Raw genomic sequence first — 19641 nt, forward strand, 5'->3', positions numbered from 1 at the left:
ATGATGTAGGAACAATCAACTCAGAGGAGGAAAACCAGCCCTGAGTGTCTGCAGGGCTTTGACTGCTGAGTAGGTGAGCAGAATCTCTCGATACTTTCCAGCTTCTCGTGATGAGCTGTGAATTCTTCACAATTACAAGCTGATCTAATTTCATTCTTCTAAGTCTCCAGCAAAGAGCTCTGTTCTTTTCCACTCACCACTCAGGACCTGCATCCTCTGCCCGTAAAAAGTCAGCGAAGGAATGCAGGTTGGAGCAGAAAAGCTCCACCTTTATTGCAGCTTTGGTGCAGAAAGGATGAATCAATGGTAGTAAACTACTGAGGAGTGCAGTGTTAATTATGGGAGGAAACAGGAATCTGGTAAAGGTTACCAGTCATTATCTAGAGAAGCCTGAAGTAAAGAAAGGCTGCTAAAAACAGAGTGACTGAACAATAAATCTTTCCAGCATTAAAAAAGCTTCTTACAGAGGAAGTATTATTCATTTCCCCATTAGTGACCACCAGAGGGAACTCTTGCAGCAATATTCCCAACTGCCAGCAGTTGTGAAAGAAACCTGCTGAAACCCTCCATCTCCTGTTGATGTTCAGCTGTAAACAAGGGAAGATGGGGTACAAAAGGAGGAACAGGGGAAGGAGAAAAAGAACAACAATCAGCCAGCAAACTCTCAGTCAAAAGGCAGCTTTTCTTCTTTCTTTCTTGGTCTGGCAGGAGTCTAAAGATGATTACTTCTACCATTGCAAGAGACTTCTGGCTTGTTTATTTGAAGACTGTGAAGCACTACCCAGAATGGCTGTACTTTCCTGCTGCTGGGATTTAACTCTCCTAGCAGACGGGGCTCTCAACAAGAATCTCCAGCTTTTCAAATCTATGAAAAACCTGGGCACAGAAGTGTGCTATTTCTGCAGCTCTCCTGCAAACTCCATGCGTCACCAGGGAAACCGGGACTCTAGGTTCCAAATAGATCATGACTGGCTCCTACCTACAATCCATCTGGAGAGAGAACAGGATCAGCGGAGGAAGGATGCTCATTTGTTCGACCATCAGATAAGTCAAACACCTGGTGTTTGCTTATATATTTAGCAAACTGCAGCCTCCCACCTGTAAAATAGAATATGTTTTTCATTGGGATACTGCAAAGGTTCACACAAAACTAGTTAACTGCTGCAATACCAAAGCCCCTCCATGAGACAGTTACAGGGCTTCACTGTGCCTCACGAGAAAGCAAAGGTGCTGTGAGCCAGCCAGGCAGAACGATGGCACTTGCACAGTTAAGGACAGCTGTGCTCCATGTTGATGCAAGTGCTGCCACTTGGAGGCCACAGTTGAAAATACGCATTCCTTTGGGGAAAAGGAGCTTACAGAATTGAGCAGAGCTGGAATGGAATTCTCTATGCTGTTATCCAGACTCTGGAGATGTTACTCTGGAACTTGAAGATCATCTAAAATCGGTACCTGTTTCTCCATCCTTATAACTCTTAATGGTGCACACACCCACACGCACATTCCCCTGCAGCAGAAGTGGAAGTTAAGCAACTCTCTATCTGCAGGCCCCTGCGGTCAGTGATCTTCTCAGGGTCACAACAAGCTTGTTTTTCCGCAGGGCTACACTTAACACTCAACATCTCACTGGGAAGGGTTTTCCAGTGGTTTTCCATGCAAACGGCTGCGCCGGCACAGCTGTGAGGCAGGAAAATACAGCTGGCTGGGAAGGCACGAACTGCAGGTGGCAGCTTATCCCTGAAGAACAAAAAAGGACAATGAATTGAATCCTCAGCATGCCGCTGCCTGCATGCAGACAAACCTGGCTTCACACGAGCTTCAGGAGCTGGGAATCGTGTCACTCGAGGTTCCGTTCGCCTCCTAACGACACGGCCCAGCTGCACAGACAAACCCTGGCCTCCCTCACAGCCCGCAACTGGCTACCTCAGGCCCGGACAAAGCACTCAAGCACGAACAAAGCGGCCCTGGAAAGGGGTAGCTCCACTCTCGGGTGCCCAGAGGGACCCCTCAGCACTCGCAAACAGGTCTCACCGCTACCAGAGCGCTGCGAAAGCGCCATGAGGGCAGCGCACACCCAGCTCCCCTCAGCGCCAGCAAGCCCCCTTAAAACGCATGCGCGGCCCCCCCACAGGGCGCCAACCGTCCCCAGGGCCGCGCGGAGAGATGACGTCACGCATCCCCCGCGTCTCCCGCTTGCGGTCACTTCCGGTAGGTGAGGTCAGGGCAGGGGCCGCCATTTTGGTGTGGTAGGGCTGGGCGCGGAGCGGGGCACCGCGGGCGGCGGCGGCCCGCGGGGCGGGGGCAGCGAGTGCGGCCTGCGGGCTGGGGCGGCCCCCATGGCCGGGCAGTTCGACTCCGAAGACCGGGGGAGCTGGTACTGGGGGCGGCTGAGCCGGGCCGATGCGGTGTCGCTGCTGCAGGGGCAGCGCCACGGGACCTTCCTGGTGCGCGACTCGACCACCATCCCCGGAGACTTCGTACTCTCGGTGTCGGAGAGCTCCCGCGTCTCGCACTACATCGTCAACAGCCTGGGGCCGGCGGGAGGCCGAAGGGCCGGCGGCGAGGGCCCCGGGGCCCCGGGTGAGTGACCCCCAGGGCTGGCGGTGCCCCTCAGCCGCTGCGGGCCCCGCTCTGCGCCTCTTCCCTGCAGCTCCGCTCTGCTCACGGGCGGGTCTGCGAGTCGTGTCGCTCTTTGTAGAGGAGTTCAGTCCTGCCTTGCAGCCGTTTGCCTGCACCTGCCTCGCAGCTGAACGTGCGCTGGGATTGAGTGCAGCCCGGAGCCGTCACAGTTTGTGCCTTTTGTTTTTCTTCATAAAGCTGTGAGTGGTGATTCGTGGATGAGGTGTGTCGGCCTGGAGATGGATCTGTGGAAGTGTCACTTAAAAGGTTGAATTCGGTTGGAATCGTTTAGCGTTAAGAGGACAGATTGCGAGGCTAAACTTAGGCATGAATCGGAGAGCTGGGTCGGCAGCGTAAAGGCGTTTGTTCCTTTAGATCAGGTATGGAATTCAGGGTTCCCCCTCCTACACGCACCTCGTGTTGTAAAGAGAGATTTGATGTTATTCCTCATCAACCTTCAATACCAAAATAGTGTACTTAAGTTAACCCTCGAAGAGTTGCTTTTGCCTTGTAGAGAAGACTGTGTTGCAGAAAGCAATGATTCTGAATGCACAAGTGTAGCGAAGTGACCAAGAGCCCTCAGCAACGTCTGATCTGTAGATGTGTGATGGGAAGGTTTAATTAAGCAGCAGCCCTGTTGGGGACGTTGCTGAAGTTGGCGGTGGAGCCACTCCTGTCTGGCTGTTAATGCTCACAGAATGATGTGGGCGAATTGCTGGCATCTCAGAGAAACCACTACAAAGTTTGGAAGGCTGTATAATAAAGCTGTGTAATAGGAGATCTAATGAACCTGACGAGGAGTGAAGTTAGGACATGGGTTGCTACAGAGACAAAAAGAAAGGGTTTTTTTCAGGCTGTGCAGACTGTAGTTGATAAAGAAGGAATCTGTTGGTGTGGGTGGGTTTGCAGCATTTTGCAGTGATCTCTCCTGATTGGGGTAACGCTTAGAATTGGCAAATTGGGGAAAGCCTGAAGTCATTGGGTTCATCACAGGAATCTGCCGCTGCTGTAAGGTGTGCTTCAGTCACACAAAGCTCTGCAGTGCAGGAGATAAAGGTGGCTGCATTGAACTGAAAGCGAAGCGGGCAGTGAAGTGGTTTACCACAAGATGCATTCGGTTCCTCAGCATTTCGTGTCTTATCAAGGCAAAGGTTTATTTTCATAGGTTCTTAGAGGCTTGATGTGTGAAACGTGTGGCTGTTACACAGAGCAGAATAAGCTTCCAGGGTGATTTGTAGCAGAATCCATCCTGATAGGGTTTGAAAGATGCTGGAGGTGAAAAGCACTGCTGTGTGCGTGCCTGCCTCCTTTCCAGGCAGTCGTTTTCTGTGCAGTGGTTCGCCTGTGAAGAACCAGTATTCTTCATGTTACTGAATGTGTAGTTTATGTTCCTGTCAGATCACCCCAGTGAATGCGTCCTGGTGCTCTATGGACTCGGTTACATTGGGAACGTTGAAATGTTTTGGTGTTCTTCTTAAAAAATGACAGCTTGCCCAGAATAACTGTGGCAGCCAGGCTGGGTCCTGGCATGGCTGGTCCTGTGGATGGTTGTCAGCCCTCAGCAGGGCCTTGGAAATAGGTGATCTTAAAGGGTCCTTCCAACCAAAGCCACTCTCTGACTATGAAACATGCTTGATGTGGTTATCTCCTGTTTGAAACATTTAGCTGCTTTAGAAGACCAGCTGCTATTGTCACTGTGTAGGCTGCTCCTGCTGTAGGTTAGATATATGTTAAAAAGCTTTATTACTTTTTGGAAGTCCACTTTTTATCCCACCTTGATGTTATTAGAATAGGTGCTGCTTTGCTTTTGCACCAAAGGTATTTTTGTGCTGAAATTCAAGTGGGTTTAAGTGAACGTCATGCTGATGCTGTGCTCTTTTCACGCTCAAACTTAAAGGAAGAAAGACAGTGTGTAGTAAGTTACATTTAACCAGTAATTAAGAGTTTCCTTCAGGAAAAAGCAGTAGGGAGAAATGATCTCTAAGGTCCCTTCCAACTCGCACAATACTATGATACTGTGTGATACTGTGAAGGGACGTGGTATTATTGCTATAAGATTGAAGATGATTTCAGGTTTGGATGGGGAAGGTATAGTGCAGTGAATTGAGGTAAATGTTCACAAATAGCTAATTTGGAAAAAAACAACTTTACCATGTTAGTTTTCTATATGGTCTACTTATTGCAGTTGATTGGTTGGCAGATGCACACAACTCACTGGAAAGCCTAAATATGCCCAGTCACATGTTGAATTATTGGCTTCAGGTGATTGAAGTGCACATGTGATTCGTAACTGTTTGTACCCTGCTGTGTGCAGGTGACAGTAGGAACCTGACTTCAATCCAGAAGGAATCATTTAAACACATCTTTTCAGTCTGACATACAAGCGTAGGGCCATCATGTCTGGTGTATGCCCAAACGAAATGCCTCAAACATCTAAAGTGGTTTTTTATTGAAAGGCCAGAAGCCGTAACGCTTTTCTTTATGACATAGAAAAGTGTGACAGAGTGAAGGTGATGTTTTCAGTAAGTATGCACTTTAAAAACGTGCTTATTGCACTCCATTGTGATTTTTTGAAAGATTCAGGCTGTACTTCCTGGACTCGTGTTTTTATAGAGCATTCCTGAGTGCTTGTCTCAGTAGTGAGCAGATGGGCACTGAAGAACAAGGAGAAGAAGGTGTCGGAATGAAGGTGGGGGAAACAGGCAGAAGGTTTTCTGTCGCAGAGTTGCTCTAGGAGGAAGACTGTGATATGTTGCTGTGCTGTCTTCAGAGTGAGAGCCTGGTGTCTCAGCACCCTGAACACCAAGAACAGCCTTTCTTTCCCCAAATGTGCTTTTGAAGATGGGGGGTAGGGGCTTGTGGGGTGTGTCTAGAGATGAAATTGAAAACCTATATTCCTGTTAAGTCTTCCATGCCCTAAAAAGGAAAGCTTACCAAAGCTTAGGGATAAAGAGAAAACTGCCTAGTGGCACGGACAGGATGGGAGTGAAGAGAGCAATGTGAAACCCTTGAGGGTCTGATGAAGCGCAAAGCTGCTCTGTGGTTATGCCACCTGCCCACGCTCCCAAGAAGAATGTTAGATGTTTTATTTAACACCTCTGTGAATGATCTTTTCCACACTGACACAAAGCCAACCCAGTGTAAAAGTCCTCCGTAGGAAGGTCGATGTGTCATAGAGATCAGTCAGGGTCCAAATTTTACACTTAGTTTAATTATGGGCTACTTTGGATTTTAACCCCTTCATCACCCCTCTGAGAGCAGAGGTTTCACTAGCTGTTTCCAAGTGGATGGAATTGCAGTAAGTCCCAGCACAGACGGAGCTCGGATGGAGTAGGCAGGAAGATGATGCACAGCTCTCCCTTTCTCATCCTAAGGAGCTGTCTTACAGAGCTGAGCAGTCCTGCAGCCGGTGTGAGCTGAGCTGCTGTCCTTCCTTTGGCTGTGCAGAGCTGGGGAGAAGGGAAGAGGATTTCTTCAGTTGTCCGACTTCAATAGGAAGTGACTAAAGTTCCTTTAGGAGCCAGGCTTACCTTTGCACACATTCTGCTTTTCCTGAGAGCCCTCGGAAGATGCAGACCATATGCTGCTGGAACTTGTGCCTTCAAGAAAAGTGTTCCAGGGTTGTGAAAGAAAACAGCTCTGCTTCTCCAGACAAAGAAAAAAAAAACACAGCTCTTTTGCTCTGACTTTCTTATGGTAGATCTTGCCTTAGTTTTTCTGCTGGCCTACAGGTATGAGAAGTGTTGCGATTCAAACAAGAAGCTGAAGAATTCTTTCAAGCCTGAAATCTGTTAATCTATGAGTTTCATTGTAGCAGGGAATGGCAGGACTTGGAATCTCCTAATGTGTGGAATTATTTCCTTGCTGTGTAAGTGACATCACTCAGCTCGTTAACTTTGTAGTTGAACGAGAATATACACCAAAGACTTAAACTGATGAAGAGATTACCACCTGCTTGGTAAGGTGTGGTTGTATTTCCAACTTGTGTTTTCCTAATTGTGACTTTCAACTCTTTGGTTTTGTCAAGGTGCTTTTAGGAATCTTCCCATTCAAGTTTTCCAGGCCATGACCAGGTTGCTGCCTTTATGTTCTTCAGCAGTTTGAATGAAGCTTGTGGATTTCTTGCTGCAAAGATCCTGCTTTCCAGACCCCAAATGGTTGTAGCTGCCCTCTGCTTTTAAAACAAAAGAATCAGAACAGCCTGTGGCATTTTGGGCGTGTTCCCTTTGTGCAAATAGTGTCGCTCCTTTTTGTCCCTTCAAGGAGCACATTGATCACTCTGATCTTAAAACGTATTTGAAGGGGCTGCAGTTCTCTCTTCAGTTATGCCAAATGTATTTTGGAAGGCTCGTTTCCAGGCTGCAGTGCACTGATCTCAGTCCCTGCTTCCTCACACATAAGGCTTTAGTGGACTTTCTTCTCAAGACTAAGCTTTATGTAGGTACGTTTGGCAGCTGTTTTAGGCTGTCGTGTGTTATTTCTAGAGTCTTACTCCTCTTTCTGTGCCAGGTTCACACATCACACTGATATTTACATTAGTTTCCTTATCAGTGTGATTTTTGGTTACTTTGGGAGTTTTTTGAGACTGCTGCTTTTTTTGGCTCGTTGCAGTGGGGCTGATTTCTTTTGAAAGTCCTTCAGCCTTTTGATGCATCTGAATGTGCATTTTCCTATGCCTTAGTCCTGCTGCTTTGAATTTTCTGTAACCAACTCAAATGATGTTTCTGTTCCTTCAGGACTTCAGAACTTATTTATTGGCTGTTTCTCTGTGTTGATCTTACCGAATCTGCCCTTTCTCTATTAGAAGCCCTTTTTGCTCTCTTGAAAGACCTTCTTGTAATGTTCGCTTGTCGTGCTGACGGTGCTACTTTGAAGGGAGTTTTGGATCAGCGACAGCCTGAAAAATTCTGCTAGCTTTGTACTCGAGAGCTCATTCTCAGAACTCTTAGATATTCCCTGCAGAGAAGCAGACTTGCAAAGTAAGCATCTCCTTCTTGCTAAGAGTTACTCATTAAAGCATAAATCTTTTCCTCTCCACTGCCCTCCCCCAGCCTTCCACGATTCTTCCCATAACTGATTACACAGTATATGGTGCGTGGTGGAAATGGAACATCATACATATGTTTTTCCCCAGCTGAGCTTGATGAGCATAAAAAGGAAAAGAAAAAAAAACCTGCAGCTCACAGACTGAAAACTGAAATGGATTATCTGCAATTTGGTACTCCTGATGTCTTGAATATGAACATCATCTGCATTTTAATGTATTTGAGGTCCGCATTTGTAGCTTAGACTCCATCTGATGAATATAGCACAGAAAATATATGAATGGAGATTAAATGAATTACGTTCATTACGTGTTAGGAGAACATACCACTGTATTGCTGTGCTAAGTGTTTTTCTGTAGTGTCTGTGCTGTTCGAAATTGTACCAGGACTTTGTTTGCTGTCCAGATTCAGAGTATTCAATGGGGGGGGGAAAGAAATGAATTGTCCAGTGAAAATCGTATAGGTTCTGAGAAGTGCAGATGTACTGAAGGTCTGTATAACATTTCTGGATATTTCTGTCATCGTTCCGGAAGTTTGGCAGCACCAAACAATTAGTTTCTTACTTGGGTGTCATGAGCACAATCTTTAAATTTCTATCCTCATTAACAATATAACGCTCCCTTAAATTAAACATACCTAGAAGAGCTGAATAGGAAGAGTGTTGACCAAAATCAGTTTCAGATGACTGTAGAGGTATTAGGACTGTCCGTAGAGGTATTAGTCTTCCCAGATGTTTCATTTACAGTTGTAACCATTGTTCACTCTTTGTTGACGTTTTGCTTTCTCCTTTCAGGGTTGAATCCCACCAGATTTCGAATAGGTGACCAGGAGTTTGATTCTTTGCCATCTTTACTGGAATTCTACAAAATACACTATTTGGACACTACAACCTTGATAGAACCAGTTTCCCGATCCAGGCAGAATAGTGGCGTTATCCTCAGGCAGGAGGAAGTTGAGTATGTGCGTGCTCTCTTTGACTTTAATGGAAATGATGACGAAGATCTTCCATTTAAGAAAGGAGACATACTGAAAATCCGGGATAAACCTGAAGAGCAATGGTGGAATGCAGAAGACAGCGAAGGAAAGAGGGGAATGATACCTGTTCCTTACGTCGAGAAGTGTAGACCTTCCTCTGCTTCAGTATCTACTCTGACTGGAGGTAACCAGGATAGTTCCCACCCACAACCACTGGGTGGGCCGGAGCCAGGGCCCTATGCCCAGCCCAGCATCAACACTCCGCTCCCTAACCTTCAGAATGGCCCTATTTATGCCCGGGTTATCCAGAAGCGAGTCCCTAATGCCTACGACAAGACAGCCTTGGCTTTGGAGGTACATAATGGGCAAAACTTAGAAAGAAGAGATCTGTTCAAGGGATTTCCCTTTCCATCACATTATAATTTTGTAGGAATAAGAAAGGGAAAAAAAAGCACTGTAAAGCTGGTTTTGCATCATGGTTGATAAGTTACTGATAAAGCTTTATTTTTTCCTATAAATAAGTGACTAAAGTCACTTATAGACTAGCTTGACTATAAGCATGCTTAGGTTACTGATCCACTGTTGCGTCTCTTGTGAAACATCACTAACATAAGTGTTTCCCCATCCACGTTTCACTTCTGAAGTCATTATTTTAGGGGGAGGGAGTGGGTGCGGCTCATAATGTTGTGTGTCTGAACCTGTGTTCAATGTTGTGTGCCTCCACCCCAGCCTTTAAAGGTGTGCTGAGTTGTTCTGTCATCCTGTCAGCCTTTTAAAAGCACTGATAGTCACTTTGAAATTACTCACACCGAGATAATAATGATCCCGCGTAGGGGTTTATTTTAATGTCTTGACCTCAAGCAGATTGCTTTACTTTTTTAGACTGTGAATCATGAACATATATTACAACTCATTAGGGAGGAGAAGTAGTGACTGATGGAGTATTATTTATAATAAAGCCAACAAGTTTCCCTGAGGTTGATTCACTTCTTGATATGATCAAATATTTGTCCGTGCTCTTTTTGATATCTTTTTCCCCCTTAAAAAGGAGAATGGTGCTCAATCTCTTCGCATCAAATAGTTATCCCCCAAGTTACATTTGAGGTAATCGAGGCCAAGGTATTCTAAGTGGCAGACCTTTGCCTTAGGATGATATGTAAATGGTATCCTTTAATCTAGGCTTTCTTTGAGTTAAATGCTCTGGAATTTCCTGATACCTAATTGACTTCCTGTTTATATGACATTTTAAGTACATGGGGGGGAAAAAAACAGTTTCTGTGCTGAGTCAGAACATCTCTGCACTCTTAATAATCTGTTTAATTTTGTGTGGCATAAAATGCACTTGAATACTCCAGCAGTGTAGCAATCTGATGTGCACATCTTCAGTACACAATTGGCAAGTGCAGCACATTGTACGGATCTGGTAATTGATGTACGACCTGGGAGAGCTGGCATTTTTTCCCCACTGTACATTAAAATCTGCCTAGGGAAGCAGTGGAAATATATTCAGAGTTATTGTAAGTTTTGTTGTACTTCTGGATTGAGAGCCAGGATGCAGAAAGGAGATTTCAGGGTTGCAAAGCATGTATATGGAAGTTCATGCCAACTCAACAAATTCTGGGGAAATAATACAAAGATTTTAACCTTCCAATTTCTATAATACCTGAAATGTGTTTCCTCTCCTCTCTTTCTCACAACCTTTACCAACGCACCTCCTGGAGCTTCAAGGTATTTCTGTGTCATGGAGTGTTCCAATTAGATTTTCTTTGAGGCATTCTAGATTGCTGCAGCATATTGTATCAAAATCTTTTTGTTTTCTTTCTGGATTTTGATTTTAAGCTTTAACTAAACCCAATGTGCTGCCAGTGTTCCTTAAAGCTTAAATTTGTTTCATGTCATTTAATGCAGAACCCCACCACACTGCTTAAATTCTAGTTTGGTAGCAGAAAGCAAAATAAAATGGTGAGGATGGGGAAAATACAGGTAATCTGGGCTGTTGTGAGCAAATCTGAGTGAAAGCAGAATTTCTTACCTGCTGGCTAACAGCTTGTGAGTGCTGTGGCTGGTTTTCATATCCTCTTCACTCAAACTCATGTTCTGTCAAGTACCTTGTGCTTTTGGAAGGTGTTTTGTGGAGCACGTCTCTTTGTTCTGAACCACCTTCCACTGCTGTGGTCTTCTCATGCTAATGTGCTGCATAGCAGAAGTGTGCAGGGGGGCTGGAATGGAGAAGTCCACAAGCTCTGCCCATCTGTGAGGGTAGAAATAAGATTCATAGCACCTCTGGCTGTCTGTTAGGGCAGTGGTCTTCATGGGCCATATCATCTCACTGCGATGCTTGCTGGTTCCAGGTTGGACCTCTCAGTGAGGATGATGTGCACCCATCGTGCTACAGCTATATGCTGAATCAATGCATTGACAGCAGTAGTTCTTTATTCTGTATTTAATACTGGAAAAACTCACTTTTAAGACTTGAAGCATTTATCCCTGCTTCTAATTGTGCTTCCTTGCACCCTTTCTTGTCTCAAATCACAGTGTTATTGAACCGCTTTCAATGTACAGGAAAAAGCAGCGCTGTGCTCTTCACCTTTCCCAGTTTTTCTTCATCCTGTCTCTCCAAGTACTGTTTCTTGTTGTCTTTTTTTCTGTCTTTAACGTTCCCTTTCACTTCATGGTGTTTCTTCTTCATTTATTCAGAGATCTCTTTCTTCAGTGGCTTACTAGAAAGCATTACATAAATCTTTTCAGTCCATTTTTGCCCAAACCTCTTAACTATAAATCTAAATTTGTTTCCTCCAAATGAAAACTCTGTCTTAAATGGGGTGATATTTGTAGGTGGGGTTTGATCCCAGTGTTTGCCCTAAGCAAATAAAATTGTTAACATCAAACAGTTTTGTGACCCAGACTACAAACAGACCTATCTGTGCTGTTAGGTTAAAACTAACACGGGTTTGAAGAGCTTAGAGGAGGATCACTGCAAATTGTGTTCTAAGAAAGGCTGTTATGGAGGAAGGTTTTAGTCCAAGATCACACTTAGTTTGCTTGTAACTAGACCTCTTCAAGAAGTTGTTGTATTTTAGTTAAAAGAAGGGAAAATATGTGTAGTTAATGACTCTGAGATCCTTCCGTCTCAGTTTGTTTCTCCTCCCCTTGGTAACAGCACAGGATCTACCACCTTCACCTTTCAAAAGAGGAGCACTTGGAATAAAAACGTCTTTACATGAAGCTTCATTCTGTGCTTTGAAGCAGCACGTGGAGTGTATTTCACTTTGAAAATTCCTAAGAGAGCTGTTCCAAGTTTGGCCTGGCAGAGTACAGCAATTTCCTTGGGGTTCTGGGCTTGGTGGGATAATGTGCCATAGAGGGAGTACAGCATTAGTCAGAGTGAGCAGAATTCAAAGGGAACGTCCTCTGATGGTGTAAAAATGTGGAAGTTCCAGCAATTGTAATAATGGGGAGCTTTGCTAAAAGTTTCTCTCTTCATTTTTGTAACTCAGTGGAGGCAGAATTGCCCATGCCTTACCACTTAAGTTTTCATACAGTTCTGCTAAGCACGGTGGGCATATTGCATCCCGTTTCATAGGTTCTGATGGGTAAGTTGCATTGGATGTGGACCTATAGGTAGGATGTGCCTTGGTCTGTGGTCCACAGAACATAGGAGAATGTAGTATCCAGATGTGAAGTAGTTCAGAGTATCTGGGATAGTGTTCTTGTAGTAAATATCATTAGGGAAGACATTTTTTTTGCTTCTACTATAGTCACATTTAATCTTATCCCTGTTAAATTGTAGCTTTCTGTTGTTTTGGTTAACAGAGTACTTTTACTGGTACGGCACCCCAATGATTATTAGCAGTAGCAAAATGATACTGATTAAATTCCTAAAGAGCTGAAGCCAGCATACAGAAGTCAAGGAAAGCTTCCTCTTTGCCTCTAGCAAATACATAAGAGGATTTTCTTCAAAATATAGCTGATGAAAATGTCTATGCTAATTACTACAAAAGGAAAGAAAACAAAGCTGCAGCAAGAGTCCCCAGTGTGCCTCTCATTACCAGATAAGTAATCATCAGAGTTACGGAAAGCTTAATTAAATGTTCATGCAGTGTTTTAAATGTATGCACTGTTAAAAGCTGCTTTGGCAAGAGATTGCAAGGGATTAGAGCTTGTACAGTGAACGGAGACTACTGGCATCTGAAATTGCTTTCCTGATTCTTCATTCATTGCCTGGGAGGTGAGAATAATGAGATTCTGCTTTGGATGAATTGGGTACAGAGCTGAGCGTGTACATAACTGCATAGTCAGTGAATTTCTGGGTTAAATGCAGTAAAACACTGCAGCTGTGCCTTGAGAGTTTATTTACAGCATTAGTGAAAGAAAATAGAACATATCTGTCTCCAAAGCCTTTTCTGTCTGTGGCACAGAAAGAATTCTGAAGACTGTTGTGTTCCTCATAAAGAAGATTACTGATAAAACTTTATACAGAGGGGTAGAAATGGGTAGGCAGCTTTTCGATGTCACAGATATCTTTCACTGAGTTGGTCAATTATTGTACAAGTGCTAATTAATGTGTCGTTTAAGATGCAGAGGAGTTGGGGACTGATCAGACCTAGACTTGTGGCCCTGCTTGGAACTGCATAACTGTCAGCCTTGGGAAAATACCTGCAGCTTTTTGCCCTTGTCAAAGGGAGGCAGTTCGTTTAGATTAAACTGGTTATGTATTATGCTGGAAATTAGAAGATGAGATGCATTACTGTGCTTTTATTTAATACACTGTATAGAACTGGATGGTTTTAAACGCAGCATGTTGTTTTGTTAGTCCACGGTAACTATTATTTCTCTAGTCAGACGTTTTGGGTGTAATAGGAGGGCATCAATTGTCTTCACTGTACCCATGGAATTTATCTGAGAAATCCATAGATGAAAGACTGAGAGATCATCTGGCCTTTCCTGTGTGGTAATGGCCAGCTGTGGGTGCTTAGAGCAGAGCAAAGTTAAGGTGGTACTTCCCCAAACATTCTCCTAGTGCTTTATAATCTGTGGCTCTATATCAATACAGCCCCCAGTTATCCCAAACTCCTTCAGTACTACCCAGAGAGCGCTTAAAGGAATTTCAGCATTAAGGAGCCATTTGGTTTGCAGATGAGTGTTTCCTTCATCCTCCTGCATTCCCTCCCGGGGCTGTTGATGCAGTACAGCAGAGCACAAACCTCCAGCAGTTCAGTCACACCCAGTTATTGATGTCAGGGCTCAGATGTGCTCTGAAGGTTTGGTCTTGGATTGCAGACCAGAAGGTAGTTCTCACCCAGCCTAGCTGGTTTCTTTCTATATGTTCTTGGTGAGGTGGTAGGCCGGTGCAACAAAATGAGTTAAGGCTGAAACTGCTTTTATACAAGTATCTGTGGTACACTGGGGTGATAGGACACCAAGGGGGACGAGCAGCAGCTCATCCTGTGCGTGTGTGTGAATTCTAACTCCTTATTCCTTCCCCTGCAGGTCGGTGAGCTGGTGAAGGTCACAAAGATTAACATGAGTGGTCAGTGGGAAGGAGAATGTAATGGCAAACGTGGTCACTTTCCATTCACACATGTCCGCCTGCTGGATCAACAGAATCCCGATGAGGACTTCAGCTGAGTGTGGCTCAACAGTTGTGCTTGCAGATGGGAACAATCTCAACTTGTTTTTATTGCAGATGCCATCAAGACTATGTTCTGACAGAAGCTGAGAGCGGTATTGCTTGTAAAAGCATTCTGATAACCTGCAAACCCCTGGGACTGAACACCACCATTCCTTAATCAAGGGTCACGTAATTCAGGGTACGACAGTAGATAAGTTGTGTGTCAAGTGGCAGAACTAGTACATGATTATAGGTTGTAATGCCTGCTTATGTCCATGTGCACAGCAGACTGGACCTTGTCAGGAGCATCAGCTGGAGAGAGCGGTAACGGAGATGCTAGGACAGCATTTACAGCTCTCTCCAGTCCTTTTGTTTATGTTGCTTCTTCCTCAGGCAATGAACCTTAGACAATTCAATGTATAGACAGTTTGTTTGGGTTGTTTTTTTTCCCCCCCACAGATTTATCCTGGAGCTTTCTCCATTTTTTCCATCCTGAATTCTCTGTCCTAGAAGGGCTGTGTAGTACTTTGCACCGTGAGTTAACTGTGCACAGTACAGGGCTGCAGACAGCCCTATGATTATAAATAAGTACCATTTTCATGGTAAATGACAGAACAAATCAACCTCAGAATTCTAGACGTTGGTGGACACTAGATTGATTTATTCAGTACTGTTGATGCTTCAGACGTAGCAGCTAATTTTAATATAAAATTTCTATTAACACGCCAGTAATTCTTTCCCCACAAATGGAAAGGCTTATTGAAGTGTGAACATCCATACAAGTGCTGAAAAATAAATGCGTAGCACTTTAAGGCGTAGCTTAAAAGCAGTGTTTGAGTCACTAAATGTACTAAAACATTGACACTGCTTTCAGAAAGGATAAATTCCATAGGGCCAGTTTAATTTGTCTAGGTTTGTTCAGTACCCGTGTGCATTACAGTACAAATCACTGTCAAAAGTGGTGAACTGACAAAGCAAATACGAGTTCTAGTTTGAAATCACTCTTGGGAATCCTCTGGCTTAATTCTCATCTGTAAAATATTTGATAGTGAATTCACAAGGATTTTATTTTTAATAAACTAATGGAAAATACTTGTGTGCTTCTGGATTGATTTTCAAAAGGTGGAATAGAGTCACTATGGCTTCAGAGCTCACAGTGCAGATCAGTGCATTGGATAGTTGGTATCATGCACTGCTTGTTGGTTTTGTTCGTTATTTTCTAAACCTGTTCTTCTGATTATCTGGTTTTCTCTAACATAAATCAGAATGGATCCAGTAAGTTTTGTAAACTGCAATTAAACACTGAAGTAAAGAACCCTTGTCTGTACCCTGGATTGTTTTCCAAATACAGCACTCTAGTGACCAAGCAAACCAATTCTGTAACTTTGACTAAGTTATAACCCACGCAGAACAGCTGTTTCTAAGTAGTATCAAACTGAAGATGGTTGATACAAACCATGTGAGACTAGAACGTCTCATTGGCTGTAAATGCTGCCAGGGCCAGTTTTCCCACTGCAAATGCCATTGCTGCAAGGCACCGACCCAGCAGACAGAATACTGGTAACACTTTACCTCAGAACTGTGTTAACATGCTGGAAACGTTAATATTTGTTATATTTAAGTACTAGTTGCTTTCCTTCAGAACTAATTCATTAGCAAGTCTGATTTTCAGGTAACGGGCACCCGATCATTCTGTAAACTAATGCCAATGTACATTAATTGTATTTTTCTGTTACCGATCCCTTAAGCAGTACTAAAGATTATTAGCAAAATGACTGTTGTTATAACAGTGACAGAGTAACAGTAAGGAACGAATTGCAGTGCTATTCTAGCTTGGATGGTGCTTCTGGTCAGGGTGATCCCCTGCTCTGATGGTGAGATCGCTTCTAGCTCTGTATTCAGCCTCCATTGAGGAGAGAAGTTCAGAGCCTAACTCAAGGGTCAGGAACAAATTGGTCTATTTAAGGCTAAGCTGTATTTTTCCTCTGGTCTTTACTGTTCGTTGCCACTGATTTTTCACTAACTACATTCTAATGCAGGCTTAACACTGAGCTGATCAGTTGCCCATATACGCTAAGACTTCAGGTTTTAGAGAAGTGGCACAACAAACTGTGCTTAGAGTGACACAGTTTGTTCCGAAGCGTTTCTTTTTCCAGTTGCAATTAATTAAAGCCCATACGTTTATCCCTTTCCAACCAGCAGGTATTTTAAGGTAGCAAAATAACCTTTTTCCTTCCTGAATTTTATGATGCAAACCTCTCCTTTTTGATACGAAAGACATCAATGGAGTTGTTAACTAGCAGATACCCTGCAAAGTTTGTAGATGTGTTTTTGTGAAGACTGTATAAATTGCAAATATTTGTACGCTTTGAAAGAGCAAAAAATGGAACCAGAGGAGTCTTAATAGCTGCTGTTGCAGTAGAATCCTAAGTTCTTGTCAAGCAGTTTTTCTTAGTCAACCAATACATCCATGCAGCTGTTTTCTACTATTCGGTTCTAAGGTGAAATGCGTGTTTTTTTTTCCCGTAGGTGATAGAAATTAATGTTTGCATTTGTGCAAAATAGACATTTCAACTTACCGAGCTATGATCATGTAGATTAAACCCTCTGTGGCCTTTGTTTATCCTCTTCTGTTTGTTCCCTCCCTTCTTCCCAATGCGTGCAAAGAATCATTGCGAAGAACGTTGGTCACAATCTTTTGTCTCTGACTGTGGTTTTGCTCTGTTGTGCATAGGCAGGTGTTAGAACTAGAATAATCATTTCTGGAAATACACCTTGAAAGCAGGATGCTCAGTTACACTGTGTTCTTCTGGTGCATTTACACATTATATCACACTAAAAGTACAACTGGCTGCTGTGTTTTTTTAATATAGATTTCATTTTGGTAAACCCCAGCCTTTTTACTAATATTTGACCTGGTTAAATCTTGTTAATCTTGTTTGAATTGTATTTGTTAATAATGCAAATATTTCTAATCATCTTAAGAATAAAACACTTCAGTTTTGTTAATGGTTTTGGGGAAGGATTCTAACCAAACCAGTTTGAAGAAGAATATGAACATGTGCCATTGTATTATAACACTATCCACTTTCTTGACAGTTAAAAGTCTTTTTTTTTTTTAATTATTTTTTTTTTTTTTTGTAGCATGTAATGTATATGTTCATAGTATGTGAAGTAAATAAAAGTATAGCCAAAACTTTGGCTTGGTGTCATTCTCAATCGGCTGTCATTGTAATACTTGTGTTTAAGACTATAGAAACAGAAGTGCTGTTAAGTCCCATTTTTTAACTGAGCGCGTTTATGTTAAAACAATTAAACCCAACACCTGCAGAAAGAAGACAAGATGACTAAAAGAAGTTATCAACCAGAAAACAGCCCTTTTCAAGCAAGGTGAATGGCTGTAACTATCTGAGTTCCCTAAGTCCAGGGGGAGAGGGAGAACTATTTGGCCTTCTGGGGGTGCTCTTTAGCTCACAAGGCCCTCGCTGCATAGAATAGGCCATATTTTATACTCCCAATTAAAACACTTTACTACACTGTATGTTGGTTCTGGGAGTAGGCAGGGAGGAGTCTTGATGTCAGTAATCCTTTCTTGCTGCTAAGTTCAACAATGGCATTTGTTTTCTTTCACCACATTACAATTAAAGCACTCAGTTAATTGGTATTCAGTTGGCAGGTTACTACACATAACTTTCCTCATCAGTACTGTCTAGTGGAGTCCTCGAGTGGGACTTTGCACTTAACTATACTGAGATGCCAATTTTCCTGTCCACACAATAAGCACATCAGCCTCGTATAGTACATTTCCACAGGCAGAAGCACTGCCCTCAGCTTTACTCCTTGCTCACCTACCTCAGTATTGGTATTTGCAAATCTCTGTGGCTGTGTCATGCAGGCTTTAAGCAGAGTTCTCTTGCTCCTCCTTGCAGTGGTGACATTCTGTTGCAGTAGCAGTCCAATCAATTTGTGTAAATGTTGTGGGTGCAAAGGACAAGGCAAGGATTGCATCAGGAAATTGAGGATCAAGTCCCTACATTGAGGCAAGTCTAATTGATCGTGTACGGTCCCACACAAAACTAAGTCTTAGCTGCTGAGAAAATAGGCTTTTTTAGTTAAGATTTATGAAGGGCAGAGGTGATTTTAAGTTGTACAATGTTACACAAATACACTGTAAACCACTGGGATTTTCTGGATGCCTGCCCGTATCCTTGGTAATTGCACTATGTCCTTAAGGACAATTCAGAGGCAAAGGTCTGTCATGATCCCCAATTTCAACCAAATCCACATTTTCTGATCATATTTCCTTCAGGTTGGAAATAGTTTTGGTGTTTGTTCTTTTTTTCCTGGACCTGATACCTAATTTTCACCTCAGTCCAGACACGTCAATATCTTTGTGATTTCCTGTATGGCGTCTAAAATGCTATAAAAATCATTGTAATATTTTAGGTATATCCACAAGCAAGCCATACAATTGTCAGTTTTACACAACCTGAAGTCTTCGTTAACTTGAAATAATGCAATGAAATGAACCAGGAGACAATAAACCGATGGTTAAAACTGTGCCTTTGATCAGCAGGCACAACATAAAACAGCAAATGGATACTCAGCACTGTCCAAGAGGTGCCGGGGACTGCTCTGTCTGCTGGTATCTGAAGCTGCAAAGGCCTTTGTGGGCTTTCACACCTCAGGAAGGCCGAGAGCCTTCAGCCCATCCATCCAAGGAGACACTGGAAAAAGAGATACGAGCCTGTTCATAGTGGATACGAGCTCATACCCACCCCGAGCAAACCTCACGTTTATCTCAGCCGAGCAGAATCACTCTTGTTTTGCTTTGATTTGGGAAACGGGGCTGTTATCGCAATCATTTCAATGCCTGCTCCATGGATTTCGGGCCGGCTGTGAGGAATTCATGCCACATTCCGCTCACGTTCCAGTTCCAGCCCCTCAGCGCTGTCAGTGATCGCAGCCCCGCGGAGCCCCAGTCACACAGCCCGCCTTTCTAAAGGCAATTCTTACACCCGGAACGCATCCAGCGCTTTGTACGAAAGCGCAGGGAAAGGCCGCGGTAGTTTGAATGCACCATAGCTGAGAGGAAGGGAGAAAGACGCAGCCAGACTGAAGGAAAAGCCGGCCTCTCCGATCCGCCCCCCACCCCCACCCCCACCCTCACCCGGCCGTGCGGCTCCCGGCTCCTTCACACGCGAACAAGGCTCCCTGCCAGCACCCCCAACCCCAACCCCAACCCCAACCCCCAGCGGCTCCGCACCGCGGCCCTTCGCCTCCACAGCGCGGCGGCGGCGGCGCCCCTCTCGGCTGCTGATCCACGGCCGCCGGTCAAGAGCAAATGGCCGCACCGCCAACCCCGGCCCGGCCGCCTCCCGCCCGTTGCTA

The 19641-nt window shown here is 43.9% G+C and overlaps 1 protein-coding gene and 1 long non-coding RNA gene across 5 annotated transcripts; one reads left to right on the top strand and one right to left on the bottom strand.

Annotated features, from left to right (window-relative positions):
* The first annotated feature begins 584 nt into the window (after positions 1 to 584).
* Positions 585 to 17542, top strand: CRK (CRK proto-oncogene, adaptor protein). Of its 4 annotated transcripts, none has more exons than XM_072353883.1 (3): positions 585 to 2208; positions 8458 to 8823; positions 14130 to 17542. In XM_072353883.1, exons 1-3 carry the CDS (start codon positions 1776 to 1778, stop codon positions 14135 to 14137), a joined length of 807 nt encoding a protein of 268 aa, XP_072209984.1. In that variant the 5' UTR covers positions 585 to 1775; the 3' UTR covers positions 14138 to 17542. The 4 variants fall into 4 exon arrangements, with proteins under 4 accessions (XP_072209984.1, XP_072209982.1, XP_072209985.1 ...); XM_072353881.1 differs by having other exon boundaries at positions 1670 to 2208; positions 8458 to 8993; positions 14130 to 17536; XM_072353884.1 differs by lacking the exon at positions 585 to 2208 and adding an exon at positions 2223 to 2580 and having other exon boundaries at positions 14130 to 17532.
* On the bottom strand, positions 16837 to 19631 carry LOC140260979 (uncharacterized). Its single transcript, XR_011905639.1, has 3 exons — positions 19517 to 19631; positions 18103 to 18977; positions 16837 to 16971 (listed from the first exon to the last, which is right to left on the bottom strand). It is a non-coding gene; the product is annotated as an uncharacterized lncRNA (long non-coding RNA).
* Positions 19632 to 19641: the final 10 nt, after the last annotated feature.

Source organism: Excalfactoria chinensis, chromosome 19 (genome assembly GCF_039878825.1).
Source record: "Excalfactoria chinensis isolate bCotChi1 chromosome 19, bCotChi1.hap2, whole genome shotgun sequence".
Taxonomy (NCBI): domain Eukaryota; kingdom Metazoa; phylum Chordata; class Aves; order Galliformes; family Phasianidae; genus Excalfactoria; species Excalfactoria chinensis.

Bases quoted from the DNA above. Each gene is read 5' to 3' on its own strand.
- CRK (XM_072353881.1), top strand. From the start codon at position 1,776: ATGCCGCTGCCTGCATGCAGACAAACCTGGCTTCACACGAGCTTCAGG. The intron at 2,209-8,457 runs GTAGGTGAGGTC...TTCTCCTTTCAG, and splicing joins CCCGCTTGCGGTCACTTCCG to GGTTGAATCCCACCAGATTT. The intron at 8,994-14,129 runs GTACATAATGGG...CTTCCCCTGCAG, and splicing joins AGACAGCCTTGGCTTTGGAG to GTCGGTGAGCTGGTGAAGGT.